Source organism: Fulmarus glacialis, unplaced genomic scaffold, assembly GCF_000690835.1.
Source record: "Fulmarus glacialis isolate BGI_N327 unplaced genomic scaffold, ASM69083v1 scaffold17042, whole genome shotgun sequence".
In the NCBI taxonomy this organism is placed as follows: Eukaryota; Metazoa; Chordata; class Aves; order Procellariiformes; family Procellariidae; genus Fulmarus; species Fulmarus glacialis.
The window spans coordinates 4868-32296 of NW_009198605.1; the positions used below are offsets into that span (position 1 = coordinate 4868).

Here is a 27429-nt window from a genome sequence, read left to right on the forward strand (position 1 = left end):
CAATATGAATGTAAAGGCCCATCTGGCAATAATATGGCGTTAAAACGTGCATCACATTGCCTGACCTAGTATGTGTATGCGAGCTTTTAGTAAGGGCCTTTTAAGTACTTCAACCCTAATAAGAAGTCTTCCATAGACATTTTATTTCCAAAGAATCGGGCTAAATGTTACTGAAATTCTACTCTCACTGTCTGAAAATAGTTTCTCTTTGGTTGCCTCCCTTTAATTTATCCTCAACTTCAGTAAGAACATTTATTGAGTTACCGCCCCAGTCTTGTTATTATGGGTGCGATCCAGCCCATCGCCGAGATGTGCTGAGCACTCCCTAGGGGTGCTGAGACCCCACTGATTTCCGCGGATGCTCAGCACCCGTCGCTATTGAGCTCTGAGCGAATCCTTTGGGCTATAGTCATAGTTTCTTTCCCGAGCCACCCAATCAGAAATTACTTTGCTTCATTCACTCATTTATAATTATAGCTATAAACAGCCCATATGAGCAAAAGATTAATAGTGTTAGCAAGCATTTCCAGGGCATAATCAGCTGTCGTCCCATAATTACTCAAAAGATTGAATGAGTGGCTTTGAAATTACAAGGAGAGTTACATTCCTTTACTGAGACTGAGCAGCAAGACATGAGTGCCCATGAAAAGCTGTGCTAAGATTTTGTCTGTGGACCATCCTTTGGCATTTATGACATGATTGCTCCAGCCTCAAGGTCCTATCCTGCACTACAGAAGCCAGTGAGCATCATAAGAGAATAAATCCTGCTGACCTGGCCTGAAACCAGATGCTTTAGACCTCTGTCACTGCTTCTGGTGGACAAGAAGGTCTGATCCCCATTTTTGGCTTTCATTGCATTCATTTTTACGTGATTTATATAGGCACAAGAAACTGAGAATTAAATCCTGCAGAGTGTATCTTGTAAACCCTGCTGATCAGGGTTGATCTTGTAAAGATTTCAGTCCCATCACCCAGTAAACTATAAAATGCTTCCCAGAGCCTCAAATGAGAGGTGTTGAAACGGACAATTAATCACAATGACTAATTTAAAGTCTTGCTTTTGTTATAGTTTAGGGATGCAGAAAAGAATATAATGGAAAAGGAACTGGCATTCAAGAACACTGGCTGAAAGAAAAATAATTTTAAACATTTACTGCAGGATTAATAGGAACTAGTGGAAAAATGTGTTTATGAAGTTGTCTGAAGCTGGGAGTCTGTGCGAGTGTTTGTGTCTATGTCAACAAACCATCGTAATGTAAAAATGTTCCTCTGCAGTAAGCCTGTGGGATTAAGCAGACTGAAGCGTGTCACATGTATGACCAACAGAGGAGGGGAGGTCAGCATGTGTTTTACAATAGTTACCCTAAAGCCTACTTTTTTTGTGATTTCAGAAGCCTAGTGGAGACTCCTTAGAGCGGCAATTCGGGAAAACCGCTGGAGCAGAGAAGCACGTCCCACAAGTATTCCCCTACGGGAAGACATCAGATTTCGTATTCTCTGTTACTGGAATGGTTTTGGTTGAAGTTTCTTTTCCTGCCCCTGCTCTGGGAGTTTTATGACTGTTCTGCTTGTCCACAATGATCTCATTCTCTCCAGCTGACTTGTATAAGGTAAATAGAAACTGCTGTCTGACAAAACCTAATTTTGACAGGTAGGTCTTTTTAGTAATTTAGTTTGATTTATAACAAAATTGCCATTAAATTAGTCTTATTTCCTACTTCCTGTATGATCTAGATGAGGGATCCCAGATGGCCCCAGAACAACTTCTGGCAGCATTTCTGGAGCACTGGATTCGAGAGAGAAAGAAGGGAGATGGGCTGGCCGTTATTTTGCTGCTGCTAAAGTCCCCTTGCACAGAACTTTCCAACTTCTGCTTTTCAGCAGGCATCGTGTGAAAGGGCGACCAGCGGAAAGGTGAGGAAAGGCTAAGAGCCACAGATCTTACTTAATTTAGTGCTTCTCTGGTTGGTCAAAATATCGTATAGCTTTGCAATACCTAACTATTTTGCCTCTTGACAAGAAAACCTTTTACAGGGAAAAAGAGGTGGCAGCCAATGAAAACAAGGCGTGGAAAGTAAAAATACTATCTTTAAATGAACAGTTAAATACAGTTACCAGGAAAGTTGAGGTTGTGAGCAGCGTCCTTGACACGAGCAACAAAATCTCATGACTGAATCAGTAGGAGAATGTGCTTTCAAGCTTAGAAACATTTAGGAGCTAAACACTGCCTTTGAGGGTTTTTTTCTCATCCTCTTCTCCATCTTGCATTGCATGCATGTGCACATAGTTTCATTTGGTAAAATGGGACGTGAAGGGAGGTTATGTTCAGATCACTACTAGAAAACTTTCTCTGCAGAGCAGGGGTCACAACTGTTAACCCACACTAGCGTACTTAAGCACTTAACTCAGTGACTGGTAGGGTAAATGAGAGAGCGGAACAGTCAGACCTTTAACACTAAAATGGCCAGGTGTTACTGAAGCAATCAAAAAGTTGTAGGTTTCGGGCTGTGTACTGTGAAAGTGAAATGCATTCAGTCTGGATGCTTCTTCTCGATTGTACTTCTTAGGCCAGTGAGCAAAAGCACGCATGCCTTTTTTCAAGGCTGGGAGCTTGACTGTTCTCAGCTTACATGGGAAGTGGCACAGAGGAGGCAAGCTTTGAATAGCAGCATAGTTTTGATAAATGTGATCCACTCTGCATTCAAGACAACTCACCTATCTGCTATTCAGGGAATAACTGGAATAAATTGAGAGCTTCTACTAGATAGATCCTCGAGAGAGCTCTTTTCAAAAGGTTTGGAAATTTAATTCTTTTTTAGCACATCACTCAGCAGAAGCCAGGAGGATGGCTACTTTGAATCTTTGAAATAATTTCTTAGAGACTGCAGTTTGTGCTTCTTTGGTTTGGATGCTCAGGAAGATGAAGTCTCTAGCTAATTCTGATGACTTGTCAAGGTTGGCAAAACCTGGCATTGGCAGTACATCTTGCTCCTGTAGTCTGGGTGTTAGAAGGGTAGTTTCAGAGGTGATCTGGCTGCTTCACTTCCAGATAATCTGAAGCCTGTACTGTTCAAGGCAACATACAGACTGATTCTACATTAGGGAATGTGATAGAATGAAATTCCTTCCTATTTAAAGAAAACTAAACAAACTTACTTTATATATTGGAAGAAGGCAGCAACCTCCTCCAGAACGCGGAGGAACATCATGATGAATAAATAGCAGGAGTCACAGGTAGCCCAGCAGTGCTCCAGCACTGTGAATGGCTGTTCATAAAATCCCAAGCAGAATTAAGAGAGTGGCCAACATTGCACATAGCCTAAGCATCACATGCTGATGAGCCTGGGTCACTGTTGTCTTCTGCTCTTCCCTCTTCCTTAGTCTTTCTTCACTCCATCAAGAGGATATGCGAAGTATATAAGGCTGTAGCCAAAATCACTTTCGTAGGGTTTAGAAGAGTAGAAATCACAATACTCAACCTAATAGTGTCCACAGATAAACTGTGCAGGCAGCCTCTGTTCCAGGGTACCTAAAGGAGGAGGGAAACTTGGTAGGCACAGAGCACACATCCCCAGGATGCTCCTAGTAAATGGCCAGGTAAAAGCCATCCTGTTGTAATAGCAAAGAAAAGGGGTAGACACAGGTCCCCTTTCCTGCATCCCTGTACCAATGAAAGGATATTCTTGCCTTTGAGACACTTATATATTAACAACGTTCTTTGATGTAGCCAGAAAGAAATAACGTAAACCTTATAACCTCTGTATCTGACTCTGGCAAGCAGCTACCCAGCAGATTATCACCTCTGCAAAACCCTTACTTACAGAAAAGTCTTATTAATGTGGCTGTCTCATTGTGCTTACGTTCTGCCTGCTAGAATTCAGAATTCTGCTGAAATAAGGCCTGCAGAACTCACTGTGGCTCAGCTGTAATGGTCCCCACATGTAGTAGGGAAATATTGATATTACTTATTCTTGCATTCAGGAAATAAAAATCAGTAATACTACTCTTATTACTCTGCTTGGAAAGGCTATGTAAACATTTGTGTTAAGCTACTAAGTTGTTTCTAACCAGATAGATTTGATACAAATTGTAAACAAAAAATATCCTTTACACCAGTCATTTTGATATTATTTCCCTTTCACGTATCCTCATTTTCAAGATGCTGCTTCTTCACTTTTTCTACCAAAATATGCTCATGCAATGTAGCCAGAGCCATATTAGTACTGTATGAGGCTAGTCTGAGCATAAAAGCTCTGCAGGTCCATACATAGTTCATTCTCTGTGTTTCATGACAGGGACATGTGACTGTCTTTAGCTCAGTCCCCTTTTTTTGTGTATAACCTCTTGTTCTGGCAGCTCTGCGTGGAGAGGACTCAACTGTCTCTAAGTCCGCCAGTCTGCTCCAGCCTGGAACAGTGCTCAGAAACATCAAGATGCCTTTCCAGCCCTTTGGTAAACACACTCAGCCATGAGTACAACATTTCCAGTCATGTGGCCTTCAACTTTTTTTCAAGATCCTTTTGAAGTTGTTGGTTCATGAGATGCAAGAATCAGATCCCAAGACTGTGGATCACTTAATCCTCTCACTTCGCGTGTATTTTTACGCTAGCCAGTTGGAGGGTTTGTACCTAAACTGAATGCAGATCGAGGGAGTTGTTGGATCAGACCTCTGGAGGTTAGTGCCATCTGAAAGATTTCAAGCTGTCAGATAACATAAAAGCCATGGTTCTCAAAATAGTGTCCATGAAAGTAATTTTGAAATTGTACTGTGTGGAAGAAACTAGGAACTACTATGAATGTTACTAGTTTCTCATACAAAGGCAAGGCAATTTTTTTTCAACCTTGCCTTCCTAAATAGCACATCCATATTATAAATACCTTTGGAAGTTTTTCAAGATAAAAAGTGTTTAGTGAACATCTTTCCTCAGACAAGAACATTAAGTAATCCCAGTAGATTATTATTAATTTGATTTTATTATTGCTATCAGTTTGGTAAATTTGGTATTGTTTGACTGCAGAGGAGCATCAGACACACTGTGCACAGCATTGTAGTGACAGTCTGCAAAAGGTACCGAGCACCACCCGGCCTAGCAGGGGACTAGCAATCTGAATGATGGTGTTGAGACTATTATTAAATATTTAGCGAGCCATCAGGATTCCTCAAATCACTATATAAAGGTGTTGTGAGACGTTAGTATTGCCACAGGCTATTCATGTTACCCAGTTTTACGGTTCAGGCCCCTAGTGATAACCACCCCAGCTTTCCAATCCAAAGAATAGAAATCACTTGCTCCCAAAACAAAATATAATCTTCAAATTTGACCATGCTTGAAGTAGCTACCAAAGCCAGAGAGAGCACTATGGTGCAATTTCCAAAGGAAAACAAAGACAAGATAAAGGCAGAAAAAATTCCCCTCTAAGACACAGAAATTGAAGAAAACTCATACATCACTAAAGCCAGGCTTCTGCAAAATCTCAATCGCAGCCTCTTTCTCTTCTTGGTACTTTGTGTGTCTTTTTCCAAATCAGGGTCAGAGAGGATGGAGATTCTTGTTTTAGTAAGAGTAGGCCATTTAATCCTGCTCTTCATATCTTCCTTCTGCTGTTCGTGAGCAGCCCAGCTTGCTGTATATCAATTTGTTCTGTTGAATTATTACAAATAATTCTCTAGTTCTCAAACATAACTCTAGCGGTTTATTCCCCTTATGCTCTAGGACTATAATTGACACAGCTGATGGTGCAGCTGAATGTAAGCTTCCATAAACAAACACTGTGCATTTGAACTCAACTGCACGTAGGCCATCCACACACTTTTTCCACTCTGGCTGTTTCTCCCTGCAGCCAATTGGGGAAGATGTTTTGGCCGTGACTCCGCTGTAGATTACTCCACATCAGACTGATATCTGATTGGAATAAGGAAAAAGCTACTGGTTAAATATCCATGATTTTCAGCCGGCATGCCAAGAGCCTCAGATGAGATGCCGTCCCTCTCTTTTGAAAAGAATCAGCGCTCTCAGGCTGACCTTCAAAGCCGAGCTCTGTTTGTGGGAGTGTGTACTCTTCACCTCTCAAAGACAGGGTACTTACTGCAGCACTTGAAATTTTACTGGCTGTGTTTGCTTTTCATATAGTGCAGACAGGGGATATTAGGCAGAGATTTGCTTTACAATCACCATTTATATCATTTACACTTTTTCTTTTCTTCCCAGAGAGAGCCTAACCTTTTTCTCATGGAATTTCTCTGAAGTGAGTCACAGAAGTCAACTGTTGCCCAGGCACTTACAGGAAAGATGGATTTACATTTTATGTGCATTTTTAGGAACACTCTTCTGCCACACCATACATCTCAATGACTAAATTAGGTCATTCCTTTGCTTTTTCCCTCTTTGCATTGTAGTGGAAAACAGACATGATTTATCAGTCTGTCATTATAGAGGAGGCTTGATTCCAAGTTTGTCCATTCACTTCTAACTCCACACAAAACTCAATCTGTGATTCCCATCATTTTGGGGCTCCATAACTGGAGAGCATGACTGGGCAGAGAAAGGCTTTGATACTTTGGTGATTAAACATTTAAAAAACACCTAATTTAGATGATGGATGGATGACAGCAAGGAAGCAGCATCTCTCTGTGATGTTGTCTCCCCTTAACCGAAAAATATTTGGCAGTCAGCAAAGATTCAGAAAACAGGTGCTAGCAAATATGCTTTGTTTCTCCGTGTGTGCTGTGCCTGAGATGGCTGTTCATGACAAGTCACTGGGGGATAGCTTTTGCCACTGGCGACAGGACCTACAGCCACTCTGCACACCTTGGTCCTCCCCAGCTGCCGCAAGATTACACCCTGTAGCAGTGCTATAGGGAACCTTGTGCCTTTTCAGTGGTGATAGAGGAAGCGATAATTTGTGTAAATGCTTTTCAGCCTTCTACAGATTTTAAACTTATGGAATGAATTCTTAATCTTGCACTAAAACTCATTCAGGAGTTGCATATGTAAACTTTTAAACCAAAGTAACCTTTTGCACTAGTCTTCTGCTCCATTATTAGCAAGGAACTGATGGGACTTAGAGAAAATTTAGTTACTGCTCCACAGGCACAGAAATCTCCAGTATACAGGGCATTGTCTAACTAAATCTAATACAATCATTAATTCAAGTATCGTTATTTAGAGAATTCCATCATATATGAAAATATAAAAAATTTAAGCACAAAATTGCTAGATTAACAGGAATATCTTCATAATTCTACCTGGCTGCTTTTTTTTTTTTCTTCTTTTGGGAGAAAAAAAATATTGTTCTTATATTTTAACGTGACAAGAGACATTTGATCTGTTGTGACCGGAACGTCACACTCATTGCATTCCTCTTATGTACCCTCATATTACAGCCAAGAACATGGGCTAGATTAAAACATTTTGGTCCTCAGCAGAGTAAACTGTTGACGCCATGCTGACAGCCTGTTAACAGGTATTAGTGGAATTGCTGAGGGAATTTGTAGGAAGGCATTTGCAAATGCTTTATCAATACAGATTTACCGCAGCAGCAAAAAGGACAGCAAAAAGTTGTGGCCTGGGTGGATACGCCATATTCTTCCTCCTAGCCAAAGAAAAAGCACTTGAATCAATATGAATTGCAGGTAGATAGCTCAGGTGGAGCAGAGTGTGACGGGAAGGGATGAAGTTTCAGGAATTGCAACAGTTTTCCGTGTACCTGTAATCAGGCAAGCACTCATCATGCTCTCTATCCAGTCACTCCAGGCTGCAGCTTGATTATGCTGAGATTTCAAGCCCTGATTTTTTTAGCACCCTTCCCTTTCTTTTTTTTCCATTGTCAGCAGGTATATTTGTATTTTTAAACGGTCAAGCTCTAATCTTAAATGTATATTAACCAAAAATCCCCTCATCTGTACCTGGATAGAAATACTGGTGTGGCTGGATCTGAGCTGAGACACAGAGATTTATCAGTGGTGCTAGGTGCCCTCTGGACCAGGCAGCTAATTGCCTTTGACTTTGCCGAGCTTTGGCTCAATAGGATTTTGAAGTCAAACATATTTCATAGATGTTTACACTCATTACATCTCTTTGAAAAGATAAAAACTTGACTAGTGCGTATTTCTGTTCGCAAATTCGGCTTGAGTTTATCTGATGGTGAAAGCTTTTGCTAAATTTCACCACATAATTACTGAAGCGCAAATCCCCAGGAAAAACAATTTGCTGTAAAGATTTCGTATTTGCAGCTTAGAAGACGTTGATTAGTTGATGTTTTACTCTGGCACCGCATTGTAGTAGCTCCCTTAAAGCATACATAACCACTGACATTTTTAGAATTTATTTTTCATTACTTTTCTTTAATATGCGCTTTTGTACAAATATTTCCCTCAACTAAATTTATTGCTTAGAAAGTTGAACACTGTAAATGGAGCACAAACAATGTACATAAATTTAGTTGATTTATTCAACAGAGATTTTACCTTCTTCTCTCTTGCTCTCTTCTGAGAGAGAACCACTGAAACATTAACTATTTGCTCTTTTCCTTTTTTTTTCCTTGTTTCTTTTTTTTCCATGGAAAAACGTGTGCTGCAACACACAGGTAAGTTCTTGTTCATTTCAATGGCTGGCTTTAATTCTTGGTGCATTTTAATATTAGCTCACTACCTCTCATGGCCTTTCCAAAGTTTGTTCAGTGGAAAAAGAGGACAGGGCACAGTGAGCCCTTGTCTGTGTTGGACAACTTTCCTTGTATTTTTTTTCTATCCTAATCTGGCAACAAGCAGAATACGGACATAAACAGAGTGCCGGCAAGCTCAGCCTCAGTCCACTGAAAGACCTATATTTTCCAGGAGCCACAAATTCTGCTGCCTGAAAAATGAGAAATTTGCTGACACAATAAAGCAGTATGCCTTCGTTTCATTGCACAGCCATACTCAGTGGGATAAAAAATAGTTGTTTTATACCAGTTAAAAAGCAGGATTGGTTGCAGGAGTAAAAGAAGACAGGATTTAGCTGCTGAAGTGTAGGTCTCTGGCAAATGTACACAACCCTTGCAGTATTAGGATTCATTTTGTTCAAATTCCCCAGGGCAAGTGTTGCTCCGTGTCATACTGCGTGGCTGGAGAGAGCCCCAGTAAAACCAGGAGACAGAGCCTGAGCTGGGGGGATTGGGAAAGATCATAAAGAACTGAAGGAACAACTTACAGAATGTAAAGACTCTTGGAGTGAGCTCATCGGTGAGCTCACAATGACAGTTGTATAGCACGGTATAACTAAATAGAAAGTGGACCAGCACAAAGCACTGCTTGTGCAAGTTCAGATACTTTGGGAGGTGGTGCTGTTCAAATTCTGCCAAAAAAAATCCAACGCTCAGGAGGAACTGTACACTTACTCAAGAGGGACTATGTTGCAGAGCAGGAATATGCAACCAGGATCTCAAGTACAGAACGCTGTTGCACTGACGTGGTACATAATACCAGCAGAACGTTGCTGTAAGCCACAAAGTCAAGGCAGCCCCAAGGTCTTTAGTGTCTTCAGGGTCAAAATCTATGACTGAGTCACTTAAATTAGCAGGTTACCTTTTCTTCGGCTATATCTTTAATTATAGCCTTCACCATAAACCCAGCTTCCCCAGTTTGCGTAGGAGTTGCCACGCAGCGTTTGCCACCCACCGCTTGCTGTTGGGGCTCAGTGCCAGCTCACAGCATCACCACAGTGCCAGCGCCGTTTCCCAGCTTCGTATGCAGTGCTACGGCAGCGTTGCAGCATTTGACCACTTAACCTTTGAAATACCCCTTCGTCCGTGCTCCTCGCAGTCGTGATGTAGGGTTGCATGGGAATTTTCCTGTTGCTGGTTGTCTCCGCGTCACTCCCTTTCTGTAGCGCACACAACAAGGAACAGGAGGCTCCTGGCCAGAAGGCCAGGCCAGCGGTCCCTGCATTGCACTAGCCCACTCCCCAATTTTTTTTTGGCATGCATTTGTAATCAGGGACTGCAGTTGGTTGCGCAGCAGGGCCGGGGACACCAGGAGTTGCTGAGGTCCTGGTGCATACAGCACCAGCGCAGGCTCCCCTCTGCGCACGCTGCCCAGCCTTGTTCCAGTTTCTGTTTGCTCCTCAGTAAATGGCAATCAACAAAGGAGAAATATTGACTTCCTCAGCTGCTACCAGCTGCTCTGGTTCAATAACTAGGTCAGCTAAAGGTTAAACCAGCTGAGGCATGAGCAGCAAGTTTAAATTTAAAAAAAAAAAAAAAAACAAGAAAAACACAACCAAAGCCTGGGGGGAAGCCTGGAGCAGATTCCCAGGCCTGCCTGGCCGTAGCTTTCCCATCCCTCGCCCTCTCCTCCACTGCCCCACAGTGCTTGTGGTCCACGTCACGGCCACGCACACTGAAGCCATCTCACGTATAGGGGCCTAAATGCACCTCAGATGTAAATCAGTGACATTAAACCAGCGATGAAATAAGCGTGTTTGCTTTGACGTACCCTGCTGTGATATATTAATAACTTTTTGCGTTATGTAGTAAATTATGTGAGAAATCATAGTCCAGTTTCCAAATTCTACCATTTACCAAGCCTTTGCAACTTTACGGACATCACACAGTATTTGTCTGGGGTTTTTTAAATCAATCATGGTTTAACATACTTTCACACACATTTTTTAATTTTCCTAGTGGCACGTATTTGCATTGGAAGCTTAAGATTTTGCAGCTTTGGTGGGAAAGACACATCTAGCTTTCCATACTCATGTAGGGAATACATACTTTGGAGATAGTGTAATCTGAAATTCTTCCACTGAGAAAATCAGAATGACAACTAAGGAAACTGCCTGAGAATCTGAGCAAGCAGTGAAAAAATAATTCCTGTGCTAACAGTGCCACCTATTGCCACCCATTGAAAAATAGGAGACACGCTCATCGTAAATCCCTGTTCTCATCTCTTCTCCCTCTTTGGTATTTGTTGCAACGCTTTCATGTATATTTTCTCCTCGCTGCTGTCTTTAATAACATACTGTGATGGAGTAAAAAATGCAAATAAGCCAAAACCAAGTGATACGTCAAATATATCTGTAGAACAGAGAATAAAGTCTCTTCAGAACAAAATCAGCAATGTATGGAAGTCTCCCTGCGAGTGGTGACAGGGAGCTACTAGTGTCCTAGAGCAATCTGATCCAGTACATAAGCATAGCATGTTTAAGTATATATATCATGAAAGCACATATGGCGCCCTGATCCAACACAACAGAATTCCCCACTAGCTGGGCTCTTCCCTCCACCCTGGGAGAGCTGCACCTTTTCCTTTGTTATTCTCTCCCTCTGACCTTTTGCTATTTTCTGGGGGGGGGGGTGGATGTTACACCTTTTTTACCTCCTGTCTTACGCATTTTAAGATCAAATCTTACCACATGATTGCTTTCTGCTTGACATGGTTTCTTCATCCTGTGCTGTCGTGTTGTTTTCCCCTCCATGCAACCTGTATCTGTTTCCTTGCCCTGGTCGTGAGAGGTTCCCTTATCTGCAAATTCCTCGGATTCCTCAACTTCCTCCCTGCATCATCCTTTTACCTTTACCAGTTATCGATTTCATAAGTATTCCTGTCACAAAGTATTAGCATTCATATCATACAATGCCCATCAGTAGTCAAAGACTTAAGCCATGCAATTTTATGATATATTCCCTTGAACAAAGATTTGATTTTCTTTATTACCCCTAGCATTTCCAATGAGTTACCCCTGTACCTACAGTAAATGAGCTAAATTCAGTTCAGGAAATCCAGTTGCTTTCTCCTTCCTTGACTCACCTTTTAGTGCGCAGTTCCTGCTCCCACTGTCAGCTTTTGGTCAAAGTTATTCTCATTAGTAAAACCAAGATGAGGTACATGAGGGGTGTAAGGGCTGTCCTTGGGTCTACAAAAAGACCCAAGGAAGCCTTGACTTTTTATGAACTTAGCTAATATGAATTAAAATGTTTTTAGGAGACCAACTGTAATACAATATCCTTTTAAACAATGCTTCTCCTCTTCTCCGATTAGCAAAATTGTTCTCTCTCCTCAATTAGCAAAAAACCAATCTTGCTTAAGATTAAAGAAGGAGTAAATTACTTTTTTTTCTTTTTTCTTTTTTTTTTTTTTTACACTTACAATTTTGGTTTCTGGAAACTGGAATTAACTATGCTTTTCTACCGAGAAACATCGTATAAATCATGCCTTTCTGTGCCGTATAGACTCGAGGGTTTCATTAAGTGACTGCATCTCCTGTACAGCTGGAGATTAAAAACTTACAGGGATGATACAGATGGAAAGGTCATTAACAGAACTAGAGAAATCCATCTGCAAATCTCACTCTCTAAAGGTTTTATGTAACAGCTCTATCTAACCGAGATGTTATTGAATAACAGGCAGTGTGCTGAAAGTCTTCTAATGCTTTCCAAAGCCTGGATTTATGGATAGGGCGATAAATGATTGTATTGCTTATAGTCTGATGGATGAAGAGGGGAGAGTTCTAGAGTCTGGTGATTTACTGAATATGGATGCTGTTATGGGTTCTTTCAAACAGACAGCTCGAAGAATGATTTATTCTGCATTTTGCACAATCAGTTTCAGAAATGAGCAAGTGAATACAGCTGTCTCCAGAAGTTCTTGAAAAATTTAAGGAATAAGCATTTTTCAATTAAATATCATTAGGAAAAAGTGAAAGAGATTACAAAGGTGATGATAAGATATTGTTTGGTTAACTGAAGAGTTACTCGATAGCTTCAGTTGGGACTTCTCACGCAATATTTTTACCTTCATGAGAGACTGTGAACCACTTCACAAGACAAAAGTGTAACCTGTGTCAGAGCTATCCAGTTACCCAACCGATGGAAAGGTCCCCTAGTCCAATGCTCTCTCTGTCCTTTTATGATCTGAGGTTGTGCAACTTCTTTCCTGTTCTTCCCACAATTCTGGCAAATCTAAGAGGCTTAATTTGAACTTCTTACACCTTACTGTATAGCTGGATTCAAATACTGATTCCCTTGAGCTATCTACTTCTTCACCTTATGTACTAATTTTGCTAAATAAATGGTAAAGGAATAAGCTGTAGCAATTTGACCACTAGACTCAAGCAGCACAACAGCACAACTTACACAATTTCACTGTTGGGTTTCACTGTATTTGAGAAACCTGTTTGTAAGCAAAAAAATCTTTGCTTTGATTACTTTACAGAATTGTTACTGCTTGCAACTGCAATTCTGCTTAAGATACAAGAGTTGCAACATTTTTTTCCTACACATTTTTTTCCTTGATGTGAAGCTGATCATTCGTGACTGTTTGCATCCTCACATTCTTCCCTTACGGCTCTACAGAGATGTATGTGACTTTTTCTGCATAATTTTGTATGCAAGGTTGTTGGGACAATGATGCTTCCAGGACTTACGGTGAATACCTAAGCACAGTATTTGAACATAAAATTTTTAATTACTTGGAGGAATAAAAAAAGGCTCCTGGTTATGTACCATTAGCCCAAGGTCCTAATACCTTACTTAAATTTGCATACACTCCCCAGTTTATTGTCAAGGGATGAATTTATAATGCAAGATGCTTTTCAGCATAGGCAAACGTATCACTGTTTTGCCTACTTACAAAATATTATTCCATCCATTCTTCAAACAGCCACAAACAGATCTCACTCTAATGCAAAAAGTAAATTTAAATTCTATGCAGGACTTGCCATGGAATTAAACAGGTATTTTCAAATATCTCCAAAAAACTGTTTATGGAATATTTGAGTAACTCTGGTTTCTGTTATCTCGAACCATTCGAGCCCCACGTTGGGCGCCAAAAAGGACTGTCGTGGTTTAACCCCAGCTGGCAACTAAGTCCCACACAGCTGCTTGCTCACTCTTCCATGGTGAGATGGGGGAGAGAATCAGAAAAGTGAAAGTGAGAAACCTCGTGGGTTGAGATAAAGACAGTTGAATAGGTAAAGCAAAAGCCACATGCACAAGCAAAGCAAAACAAGGAATTCATTCCCTACTTCCCATCGACAGGCAGGTGTTCAGCCATCTCCAGGAAAGCAGGGCTCCATCACGCGTAGCAGTTACTTGGGAAGACAAACGCCATCACCCTGAACATCCCCCCCCCTTCTTTCTTCTTCCCCCAGCTTTATATGCTGAGCACGACGTCATATGGTATGGAATATCCCTTTGGTCTACTGGGGTCAGCTGTCCTGGCTGTGCCCCTTCCCAGCTTCTTGCGTGTCTCCACCCTTCTCAGTCGGTAGAGCATGAGGAGCAGAAAAGGCCTTGACTCTGTGTAAGCCCTGCTCAGCTGTAACTTAAACATCCCTGTGTTATCAACCCTGTTTTCAGCACAAATGTAAAACATAGCCCCATACTAGCCACTATGAAGAAAATTAACTCTATCCCAGCCAAAACCAGCACATGCAGCTATTGAATGTGCTTAAGCCTGGGACTTCAGAGCTACAGGCAGAGCTGAAGCTGTGTGTCGCCCCTTGCAGGAAAAATAATACTGATGGGCTTAGCCATATGAATCCCTACAGGACAGGTCTGGTCCTGGGTGTGTTAGTTTGGTTTTTATACATGTAGCTTCTATTCCTAACAGAAGCAATCAGAAACTTTTAGCAGATTTTAGCAAGACTGAATTTCCAGTATCTCATTAATAGCTGGGTCAATAAAGCACAAGATATTTTCAAAATAACAATAATTTAATTCCCTAAGAATAGTACTGATGAATCAAAAATGCACCTCTAGCAATCCCTATTATTAAAGACACAATATTAAAGGAATTTTGTTTTTAGCAGCAGAAGTTAACTTTAACAAGGCATAATATACAATTTTAAAGACTTTCAGAACAGTGTAGACTGTTGTCACGAGTTTGTACAATTCTTATAACATCAAAGAGAGTCCAGGTACATAGCAGCAACGGCACTCCTCTTTTCCTCTGCTTTTTCACTGGCCAGGAGCAATCAATAAATTGAAAATACTGAACAAAAGGAATCTTTAGCAGAATTAGAATACGACTGAAAATATTGGCAAGGACCTCTCCCCATAGCTGGATCCCAAGAACCGCTATACACACATGCTTGTTTGAAGCTGGGGTAAGAAACTGCAACTTTATTCATTGCTTGCACATTCAAATAAAGCTAGAAATGCTAAGAAATAGACTTGCCATTTCACGCGTCTGCTTTTTAAGTGGAATTGTTCTGTTTATCATTCCTGCGCCCTCCCACCTACAAACCAACTTACAGTCTGTGAAAATCATGGACTAAATAAAGAGGAAAGAGGACTGGAGAAACTGAAAAGTTTAACTAACTAGTTTTTCCTTGCCTCAGGAAAAAACACACTCATGCACAAAGCAATTACTAAACAATTATTAAACAGAAGCAACACAGGCATTTCTATTTTCTGTCTCCTTTAAACTTCTGTTGGTGAAAATCAAAGCCTTAAGTTTCGAAACAACCCAAATTATGAAACTAAGTTACACTAAAAGAGTCATATTTGACAGCAGATTTATCACCAGATTAATACAATTTTACAGTGATTTCTGATAGTTCTGTTCACTTAGATTACTTTGTTTTGAACGTATATATTGGATAAGAAGTTGGAAACAGAATGTGAACACCAAGGCAAAACTACCAAAGAAGGATACACAGGAAAAGATCAGGACCTCTTTATTAGGCTCATCGCTTATATTAACATTGAATATAGAAGTAGTCCTCTTTTTTAAGAATTAAAGTAACTATAAGTAGTTATTTTACGATTCCAAATTTCTTGGGAAGAAAAGGTTGCTATATATTTCTATAAATTACAGTATCGATTTGTACAGAGAAAGGGTTCCTATTTGAATACTACAAATTATTTCATCAGATTATAAAAAAAAAAAGACCCTAAATCTTTTAGTTTATAGAAATATAACTACAAGCACACGATGTACATTCCTCACATTCTTACTAGAGCTCTGCAATCCACTGGAAAGTTGGGAGATTTATGTTGTTCTTCCTTCTATATGAAAGTTCCAGATTTCATTGCCAAACACCAGTTCGCTGTTGGTTATCACCAGCATGCTCAAAAAACATGAAGTCCTAAGAAGGAAACAAAAAGCAAACAAAACAAATACTTCTTAAATGTGGTTCTTAGTTCAGAGATCTCCTGATTGCTTTGCAAGGTGTTCAAAGCACTTGGAAACAACTTCCTCTTGGAAACTTCAAATGATGAGAAGAAGTTGGGGACAGCTCTCTCCATCCCCCCATCACTTGGATCTCTCAGAACAGGACACCCACAGAGAGAGGAAGAAGTGATGAAAGACCTACGTGGAAACTTTAAATTATCACTAGCCGAAGCTATGCTTCCTTTACTCAGGATTCCTGCCCTGGCTTTGTTCGAGCTGACTCAGTCAGTTCAATTTTACCTCAAACTGGAGTCCATCATAATGATGACTATCTTTACTTTACATCTGGGGGCCCCATTTTCTGTATCTGGAGTGTTGGGTTGCTCGCACTCACTAACGCTGTACTTCATGCACACAGTAGCACACGAACACACAGAGCTAAGGAAAACCTGGTTCCTGCACAGGGCTGTTAGAGGCTGGTGAGAACTTTCCAAACTCAAGGTGCTTCACAGGCCCCTTTCCTCCCCCGCTGCAGCCCTGCCAGCACAGAAGCAGTGCGCTTTTTGAAATGGTCCCTGATGCTGAATTGCACAGGTAAGTGGAAACACGGGTGTGTCCTACTGTTTCCAAAGAGCAAAGTGAGCTGCACTGCAGTATTTGACGCGGCAGAGTCAGAGTGCGGCTGAAAAGTGCTGTATCAAGTTAGATGTCCTTTGCCTCCAGAGAAGTCCCTCCCATTGGGAAGGACTCCTCTGAGAGCATTTAATCCTGCTCAGCTCAGTGCTTCACATACTTCCAAGAAGGAGAGTCAAGAGGAACTGGCTGCAGCATTCAGCTGTCCAGTTCACCAGCTCAGCAAGCTGCTCTGGCTCTGGGCGGGTCTCTTGGCTACTGCTGATCTGCACTTTCTGGTTTCACCATCATAAACATGCTTGCCTCTGCTAATGTGTCTGTGAGGAGTGTTCGCTTTACAGGGTTTCTCAGTCCCATCACATATGAAGCTCTCCTTAAATAGAGTCAGCACTCATGTAGTCTAGAAGAAGCTTATTATCTGAAATAATTCTTTGTTGCCCTTTTTTTTTAATTCCCTAAGAATTAAAGGTTTTACACACAGGAAGTTCACAACAAGCTGTCGCCCACTTCAAGGAGCTCAGAGTCAAATCCTTTACCAGCACAATTTAAACATGGAGATGAAAAAGTCAGTTCATATTCAAGCATTAGTGAATGACAGACTTACGATAAGGAAGCAAGCACCGATCATGACAGCTTTCATTTTTACGTCAAGGTCCATTGGGAATGTGATTCCAAAGTTATCTGCATCTGTAAAGGCTTCTTTCAAAAACCCAGTCCACTGCTTAGAAATCCTCCCAACAGTAGAAGTCTCATCCACAGACTTCACCTAGTTTAATATAAAATTAAAAAACCGACATCAAATCTGTAATTGATAATATTCCCATATCCTTTTCATGATAGAGCCATTTGAAAGCTTCAGACTGTGTTATTTGAATTAATGCAGTCATTGAATGCAACTGTTTGTACCAAAAAGCATCCCTGACTATCAGAAAGTCAGTCTTAAGGAGCACAGACGTGAACTTAATTCTAAATCTGACTGCAGAGTTCAATGCTTTAATGGTGTTGGAAGACAGCTACCTCACGCACGCACACACACTCTGCTGGCAGTGTTGTCTTTTAGCCAAGAGAGTGAATTAGTTTCTCCTGGCATGTATCAGGAACTGCTCAAGTGAAAATTAAACAAACAACATTCTTCTGTTCCAAAGCAGAGATTAGCCCTTTGTCAACATTATGTTTCCTAAAGTTAGATCCAGTCTTCAGGGTCATGTGAAAGACTAGTCCCCGAAATAAAATGATACTAAATTTGCTTTAGCAACTATTTGCAACATCATTTTAAATATTAAATGGTAGACTAGTGTATCTACTACTTAATGTGTATGAAAATAATGATGCATTAATCACTATTATTTTTAAGTGAAAGCTGTAACTCTTCAGTCATTCAAATCTATATTTTAGGTCTAAATTATCTTGATTTACTTGGTCATTGAATGCTTATTAGATGATTAAATGAGTGGTTGTAGGAAGTCATTTTAATAAATACCTGATACAGCCGAGAATAACATTTTTTTGTTAGGGCCTAACAATAGATTCAAAAAGATTTTGCTGTTAAATATTTCAATTAAGAGATTTGTATGCAACCACAGGGAATCAGTCTCACTGATCACTGATGAGTGGCTATAAGGCATCATTTCTGGAAGTTTGTCTGGCTTATCTAGAGTAATCTAGATATCTAGAGAAGTGAGTTGATTATACCAGCATTAAAAGATTATGTACTAATTACTTAATCTATACTACAGTTCAGTTGATAGGGAATAAGTCGAGCAACAAACTATTATCAAACTACTATCTGAAAGAAGATAGATACAAACAATCTTTAGCATTGCATACCTCAAAATGAATGTCCTCACAACAGCTGCAGACAACACATGGGCCAATAATTTTCAGTATATCCATTCTTTTCTCGTCTTGAATGGTGAACTTTGGCAGGCAGGCATGCCAGTTCTGGACAACGTAACCAACTGGTGTTCCTGGAGGCGCCTGAACTTCCAGCTTCACAGGAAAAAGAAAACCTCCATGTGAATGTTCATGCTTTGATACGCTTGTTAGACAAAAGCCATGCTAGCACACAAACCAAACACGACTTATTTTTCCACAACAATCTGGCTTTCCAGTGCATGAAGCTGCATGGGGTTTTCTGTGAATGTTTTCAGAAAACTACACACAAATTGCAACTTATGCCTTCACTGAAAACAAGATACTCCTAAGGCTGTGGAGCACACAAGCTATGCATCTATAGTATGAAGATCAAAGTCTAGTGAAAGAAAGGCTGTGAGCATCCTGAAAGCATTCAGTGAAGACATTACAGGATGCAGCTACTACAAATCCCTCAGTAAGAGCTCTGAGTAGGCTCAGATTTGAGGTTTGAGAAGTTGCATCACCCCATAATTATTTTAATATTAAAAAAGCTCATCATGTGTTGAATTTCACTATAGCTTTCACAGCAGCAAAGTGAAAACTCTAGCTGTTATTTTACGAAAGCCATTGCCTAACTCTTACATTGCAAGTCCATCTCCAGCGCAGATTTCAGCACTAGCCACAAGTTCCCTGACATGCTGTTGAATGAAATTTTTCATTACTGTAATCAGAAGTGGCCAGAGTGAATCTAAGTGTTGCAGCACACTTGCTTCTTCCCAGACCAAGGACCCCATGCACAAATCCCACAGATATCTCTCCCCACAACTTACAGGCAAAACCTGACTAGTTTCACCTTGCCCCCTGATTCAGGACAACCCCATCTTAAAACTGCACAGGTGGACCATGTCCCAAGTGAAGGAACACGGTGGGAGTAACTAACCTCCTGTAAGCAGCAGGGAAAGCAGCACGAAGAACACCGGAGGGGTCTCTGCAGCGTTATCACCTCGTGGCCCAGGTTGTCGATAATCCGGAGGGTGAAGGGTCGTGATGGCCCACAGCAATTCCTGGTACAGCAGTCAGTGTCCTCTGCTGCAAAGTACACCCTTTGCCCCAGCGTATTCTTGATTTCATATTTGTTGTTTGTTTCAAAGCCAGTCAAAACTGAAAAATAGGAACAGAACTGTTACATTTCTGAGGTGCCTCTGGTCAGAAAAGTCACCATGCTAACTCTAAAGCTACCCTTGGGGAAGGCAGGCCTCGCTCAAAGTCTGTCAGAGGCAGCTGCTGGCAAAGGGAAGCGGTGGCAGAGGGTCCTCGAGCAGAGCAGCCTGATGGAGAAGTTCAGAGAGGAGAAGCCACCATGAACATGGCAACGCAGAAAGAGCACGGAGATGTCCATCAGTCCCCTCCCACCAGACACGGACACCTACTGCCAGAGCAAGCACCACAATTACACATAACACAGCACGGAAGATTCCCAGGGAAGAGCTGAAGGGATGAGAATTAAAGAAACTTGTGAATTTGGGGGTGAAGCAAGAAAAGGGCTCTAGAGAGCACAAATACGTTCAGAATGAGAAGGCCACAAAAAAAGCCTCACAGTCAAGATTCACAGCAGCACAAACAGAAAACAACAAGAGCCAGGACAGAAGTTTTGATGAATTTCTCTAACAAATGAAAGTACTCTTTGAAGCATTATGGAAAGAAAATGCAGCAGCATTAGGTGTCAGCTGAGATGGATGGTCCATTTTATTTCTTCTATTTGAAAGACACTGATAACATGACTTTGATATTCTTAAAGTGAATGGAATGAGGGGAGCAGAAGGAAAGCAGTTCAATTCGCTAAAACAGCAGGATTGCCTGGAAATGGGATCGGAGCCGCATGCCAGTCTATGGAATTAGAAGGAGTAAGAGAGGACAGAAAAGAAGGTCTTTAAGTGGGGAAAAGAGGCAAGTAGAAATCACGTGAATTAATAATATGGGAAATGTGTGAATTCAGCTATAACTGACTACCAAGATTATTCAGCGGCACTGCTATGTATCTTTTAAGATATAGAACCTGCTTAAAATTCTCTGCCCTCCTATTTTCTCTTTCCTCTCCTCCACAACTTCTGCAGGAATTGAGACAGATAACAGAGGCATAAAAAGAAAGGTGGCGATCCACCTTAAATACGTAGTGTCAAAGAAAGTCTAAATTCTACCATTATTGGGATTATTAGATTTAAATATTTCTCTGCTATACTTTGTACTTACTCTCAAGAAGTTCAATTTGCTGATGAATTAATATCTGGTCAATCTGTTCGTGGTTGAAAAATTAAACAGAATAAATAGTCAACAAGTTGTAACTAAGAGAAACCTAGTTTTAAGAAGCATTACTTTTTCATTTCAGAATGCAGATTATGGATCAATATGTCTAGAGGCAGATCATCTACCAGTAAAGCTGTAGAAGTAGCTCACGCCCCCCCGTCCTGTCCTTTGTCCATTTAGCAGAACAGTGTTTCAGAGCACCGGAGGAGATGGGAGAAGTTGTACCCAAGCTGGTCTGGTTACAAGCACTCAGGGCTAACACGCCTGTGCTCCTTTCAGGACTCAGGGTAGCCCAGCTACAGAGCCTGACGGAGCCTCTCACACCGCATATCCCAGATGCCTGCACCAGCAGTCCCTACAGACCAAGGCAGGAAACTGAGAAATTTCAGAGCAGAAGCTTCGCTACTGCTCAGCTCTGAGTGGAACTCAGGAAAGGTCAGCCTCTCCTCACTGGTGCTTTTTTTTTTTTTTTTTTTTTTTTAAATTTTTAAACACCATCCGGTGGGTTTTTTTTTTTTTTTTTTTTTTTTAGCAATTTGCAAAACTAGCACCAATACATCCGTGTTAAGCCTTGATATTTGCTCCTGGTGATGAGATGAACTGTACTTTTATAGTACAAGGACATATTCTGTAATGCGGAAACAATTCTTATTTTGCTATTAGCATTCTCTACGTTGTGAAGTCTGACTAGCACCTCTCTTAATGACATTATGAAGAGGTGTGAAGAAAGCATTGGTTAGAAAACTAAGCACCTCTAATGTGCTACAATTGCCCATATTACATATATTTATTATATACACCTTGCCAAATCACATTACATCTCACAAACAGTAGCTTCAGAAATGGGAAGGATGTATGATAGCCCTGTGCCCCCGGTCCTTTAGCATCTCACTTGGCAGGAGCGTACTCCATGAAGTGGTGCTGCAGCCGTAACAGGCACCTCCACACTCAAACATGCATCAATCACATTACAAAAGGCTTCACTTAGCAGCCCAAAAGCAGCAACCCACACAGCTGCAACAAAGCCAGATGCTTTTTTTAGCTTTTTCATGGATGCAGGCTGCTTCTCTGGGGAAGGAGGAAGGGTGCAAGTACCTGAGTGAGGTATTCCAGTCCAGGAGGGCAGTTGGGAAGAGGAGGAGGGATGGGCATCCAGATTGTCCCCTCCTTCATGATGGGTTGGTTCTGGATGGGTGGAACAGCAAGTCCAGCTGGGACTCCCATGGCCTGCGCCTGGAAGCCATAGCTCCCCGCGCCTGCGACACCTGGTGTGGTAGAAGATGTGCAGTTGTGAAACTTAGATGTTGGAAAAGAATTGCCCCATGGATCTTCAAAAGATTAATTTGTTCACTATTCTGAACTATGAAGATCCTTATACCTACAATATATTTCAGTTATGAACACTACAACTTTCGTGAAGGAAGTTACACACTGGATTGGGATGTTCTAATCCCTCCAGAGAAAAACAAACAAAACAAATAAATGCATCATTTGTGAATACAGCAGAAATTTTATTCACATAAAGATAGGCAATTCAAAAATTAGACATAAATAAATGAAGGGTATTTCTAAGTAGAGAAGACACAATACTTTAAAATACATGAAAGGTATTGGCATTTACAAGTTGTCAGTTGAGCAAATGAGGAATTTTAAGACAAAGTTTTCCTGGAATTATACCTTCTACTTATGTGATAGGAAATGTCCTTTTACCAAAGTTCATCTGCAGTTTCAAACCAGACGAGTGTGATCTAAAAACTGCACTTTCCCATTTGTTTAATGGATTCTCTTTCAAAACTCAGGAAATCCACAACTCTTTCATGGAGGAGGTGCATAGTAAAGGAGGAAATAGTTCCACATTTTGTGAATGCCAAGTCAGTCTTCTCCAGTTAGCACTCAATAGGAAACACAAGCTCTCATGAAGCACGTCAGGGTGGAAGTGCTCAGCACCCCACCAGATGGCACACGCAGCCTTGCCTTGGAGCTCACGGCCCATCCCGCGCCCCGGCTGGGCGCTGAGCCCTGCCTCGCCTGAGTATGGTCCTGCAGCAACGTGGTCTTTGCTACAGAGATGCTTTGTGACCTTGTAGCTGCTGAAGTTGCTATTGAAAGTTACAGGACAAGAGCTGTATTTTTTTCCCTCATTTAATACTTTCCTGGTAGGCAGGTAGGCTTTCAATCTGATGCAGAGGAATTTTATATTTTATTCAGAAGCAAGCACAACGCAGAAGCCACAAAGAATATTTTTGTAGAGCTGTACAAAGACAAATAGTTTAAGATACTGACTTGTAGACTTATCTTTAGCCCAAATCAGTTCAGCACCAATGTTTCACATTACATTACAATACATGGGCTGTTACATGTGCAAGCTCACGCTGTGGCCGTAAGCAGGACGGTACCTCAGGTGATGTAAACACCTGTGGCTTAAAAATTGTAGGTGGCGGGATCACTCACTGCAGAGAATACAAATGTATCCCTCACAGAATGCAAAATCACCTTTATGTCTGAGCACAGCCTTTGCACACAAACTGACTATCTACTGCCATGGTGTGTAAGTGTGTGCACATATAATTATTCAAAACAAAAAATGCTCCCCTGACCTTCATCACACAGGCAGCACGTGCTCATTCCCTGCTGAAGCTGACTGTACTTGCAGACCTCAGATTGCCTTGCCACAAGATGCACAAGCTTTAACTTATGAACAGCACAGTAATTTGGGCCAAACTTTGTGCACTTTATGCAACTTACGCTTTGAGCCTGATTGTTAGATATTGCTCATTGTGATTTGGTTCTTCAGAAAGCAGTTAGTTGCCAGAACATGAGAAGCTATTTAGGACTGCTGCATTTTGAATGTGGAGCAGAAAATGAGATAGAAGAGGAGAAAAGTAAATGAGTGCAAGTGTAAGGTATAACCACGTGCAAAGTACAGCAACAGAGTAGGAAACAGGAACAAAATACATGGACCAGCAGAACTGTGAGAGGAAAACAATTCTTTCTTCAGTTCTGGATTTCTAGAAAAAAAATAAAGTGAAATACTGAAATAACATGTTAATTTAAAAAATCCGATCATCAGCAAGAAGCTGCCACACATTACTTGCTTTGCATCAGTAACACCTCCTTAACAAAATCCCCACAGTGACCACTGAGGAACATCCAACATTTTTAACTCCTACCACTATTGGTACTACTCAGCACATACTAACCTGTAGCACCAAGAAGGAAAAAAGATAACTTTTCAGCAAAACAGAAATTAACAGAAACTCTACAGAATTAACAGGAGAAAAGTAAATCGGAGACGGTCGCCCTTGTGAAACCTCCTATTTCCCGTGCTTATTTCCCAGTGGTATAGCAGATCTGTAGCCAAGCAACCTACCTTGGTAAGTCCCAGGTGCATGCTGAGGGTAGCCATAGGGCACCTGATTTCCTGGTGCATAGTTAGCATTTGAAAATCCAGATGCTGGTACAGGTTTATGTGCTGGAAGAATGGAACATACACTCTGAGTATTGCTCATTTCCTCCTACCCTAGGGTGAAAGATCCCCAACATTCCCTCCTTTTGCAGAGTAGACACATAAGAAAATTAAGCAGCTGTTTTCTGTATAGCAAAAACTGTATAACAAGCTCATGCTTATGCACAATATATATATTAAACATCAGTATAACTTAAAGGAGTTCTGATCCTTAAAGTGCAGAAAAAAGGCAGGTATTGCCATGAAGATGTCATAGAATCACGGAATCGTTTAGCTTGGAAGAGACATTTTGAGCTCACCTAGTCCAATCCCTGCTCAAGCAGGGTCAGTTCACTCTCCGTCTGGACGAGAGGTGCCTTTGTTCATTTATATTTAGAAGGAGGTTTTAATTCAAAGAACTGCCAGGGAACTGACAGGCTGCCCTCCTGTACAGAACAGACTGGTAATGAGCCATTCTCCACTATGTAAAACATTTTCTCCCAAGTTCTTCAAGTTAGGACTACACTAATGCCTCACCAGCAGACTCAGAGGGTTATGGATTAAAAAACATTTACTAAGTTCAGTTTGTAAGCAGAAATAACTTGAATTTCAAGATTATTTATTTATTTTATTTAACTTCAGAAATCGAGATCTGAAAAGGTAAGCTATATGTTTTGTAAATGATTCAATTTTAAAATGTAAATAATTTCAATTTAAAACATTCATACATATTTCATAAAATTAGAAGGTAAACTAATAGCTAAGCTAATATTGCTTGAGCATCTCAGAAGGACCCATGTTATCTTTGATATTAACAAAAGATGACATTTTGTTTATATTCTACTCACCTTGCATTGCCGTGGATCTGCTTATAATCGTTCTGCAAAACAACATTTTTATTTCATGGGGGTTTTAATATACAATTTCACACAAGAGTTATTCAGACTTCTCTATTTATTATTGATAAAAGATACTTTCCTGTCTAAACTGTATGGGAAAGCTGAATTACAAATACAAGTTAAAATAACTTTAAGTATCTCAGCCTCCTTCTAGGCTATGTCTCCACCACAACATAAGTCTGAATTATCTATGCCTGCATTCATGCTTTGAGCATCCCAAAATCATCCTCAATTCAGAGGAAAGCATCGGGATGTGCAGTTATTTCATTGCAGTGCAGGACTCCATTGTGCAGCCGTTCAGAAACATCATGCAATTCATATGAACACATTACTGCAGTAATTTCAGAGCAACTGGTTTAGTGTATTGATGTTGACTACAAGACCTGCTTGTGTAAATCCTGGAGCAGCCATGATGTCGTGCTACCACCTATTCAGTTCTTTATGCTATTCCACTTCTGAAGTGGTACTACTAAATATCACGTATCCAATTTTTGTCTCCACAGGACAATAAAGGGTGGGCTTGCACAGGCGAGTGGGCTTCCACGGCAGAACATCATGAGTGAAAGGGCCAACTGCTTGTCTTTTTCTTTCTACTCTTCCAGGGTTGCCAAAAGGAGTTAAAAAAAAAAGTAGAAAGAATATTTACCGATGCCAGCATCAACCTTGACAGATACTCCTTTCAATCTCTGGGGTAACGAGAGAAGCAAGACAATGGCAGCAACTTCTATTAAAGACAGAGGTCCAAAATAGCCAGAAGATCCATAAGTGGAAGTATAAAAAAGAATGGTATAGGAGCTCCTTTTTATAGGATCAAAAGCTTTAAAATAAACAATAAACCTAGTTATTCTTTAGAAAGAATGCAGTTCAAGTTCAAGCAGTAATATATTTTGTCTGCTATGGTTCTTCCAACTAGTTCAGTTCAGTGAAGATGGTCATTCAAAGCTGGGAATGAAATTGAAACTGAAAGCAGTTCCCTCCTGCCTTTCACTCCCAGGGTAAAAGCAAATGTCACAGGAAGATGTTTAATTGTTCTGGGATGGTGTGGCATCTAGCTCACTTCCCAACTCGTACACAACATCCTCTTTGTTTAATAAATTGGTCTTAAGGTGTTCCTTTTTTACTATTTTTTTTCTTCTACTTTACTAACTTTACTAACAGAACCACCATCCTGTTTTACACACTTTAATTGGCTTCTGGTCCCCATATGAATACAGGTTAAAAAAAAGTAATAGGAAATAATTTAGAATTATACATCTAGTTTAAAAACCCGAAAGAACAAATTCAAACTGCTTGTTCTCGCAGTTGATAATATAGAGGGACAAGTTTAATATATGACCATATTAAAATGTTGACAAAACTACCAGCTTGTAGGAATATCACAAATTAAAGATGAATAAAAGAATGTTATTTAAACTAGCAAAAGATCAGTTTATCAGTTTATACTGTGAGATGTTCCAGCTACCTGAACTTCAGTGAAATAGTGAGAAAGGGAAAGTAGAGACAGAATCATATGATTTATTTAAAAGAAAGGCTTTATAGTAGCCCAGAGTCTTTTTTCTCCCTACAACCACACATATATGCCACTGTGCAATCTAGGATTTAGAAAATGTTGATATGCTCTTTAGCTAGAAAAGCAACAAAGATTTTACAAAGTTCAACTCCCATTTCATCAGACGTGAAGCTAAAGAGAGTAGTTAAGATTATTTCTTTTATTAAAATTGTCTCTTTTCTTCTACTGCTTTTTATCTAGAGTCCTATGACCTCCAATTCAGTCACCAAGATTAACACATTGTCAGTCATGTTCTGCTTTTCATCTGAATAATTTATAAAGATTGTGAAACGCCATAAAATTCTGAAATACCAAAGGAACAAGGAACAAAAACTCCCTTTCATCAACCTTTATATTGCACAATATATTGTTCAGCCACGTTGTTAGGCATGGGGAAATTACCACTTAGTGACACCTCAGTCAAGAAACAGTAGTAATGGGAAGATCAGCCACTTAGAAATGTGTTGGTTCCAGCTGCCCGGGTTACACAAAGCAATGATTTGAAGCCTACATTTTCATTTCAGTTTAATAAAATGAGGCTTTACGTGCTGCTAGGTGTTACTAGTTCTAGTAACAGTTTTTAAATAAATATAGGGAACAATCATTAAAACTTACTTAGCAGGGAAAAGTAAAGGTATTTGCATTTAGC

The 27429-nt window shown here is 40.5% G+C and overlaps 1 protein-coding gene across 1 annotated transcript; it reads right to left on the reverse strand.

Moving 5' to 3' along the window:
* Positions 1 to 15887: 15887 nt before the first annotated feature.
* LOC104071897 (phospholipid scramblase 1-like) lies at positions 15888 to 24309 on the reverse strand. The gene is made up of 7 exons (XM_009572978.1): positions 24258 to 24309; positions 21983 to 22143; positions 20834 to 20876; positions 19524 to 19744; positions 18557 to 18718; positions 17334 to 17495; positions 15888 to 16070 (listed from the first exon to the last, which is right to left on the reverse strand). Exons 2-7 carry the CDS (start codon positions 22109 to 22111, stop codon positions 16011 to 16013), a joined length of 777 nt encoding a protein of 258 aa, XP_009571273.1. The 5' UTR covers positions 22112 to 22143; positions 24258 to 24309; the 3' UTR covers positions 15888 to 16010.
* Positions 24310 to 27429: the final 3120 nt, after the last annotated feature.

Excerpts from the sequence above, each read along its gene's own strand:
- LOC104071897 (XM_009572978.1), bottom strand. The coding sequence starts at position 22,111 with ATGGGAGTCCCAGCTGGACTTGCTGTTCCACCCATCCAGAACCAACCC. Across the intron at positions 20,877-21,982 it reads GACTGGAATACCTCACTCAG|ATTGACCAGATATTAATTCA; the intron begins GTACTTGCACCC and ends AACCACGAACAG. Across the intron at positions 19,745-20,833 it reads GCAAATTGAACTTCTTGAGA|TTTTGACTGGCTTTGAAACA; the intron begins GTAAGTACAAAG and ends CCTATTTTTCAG.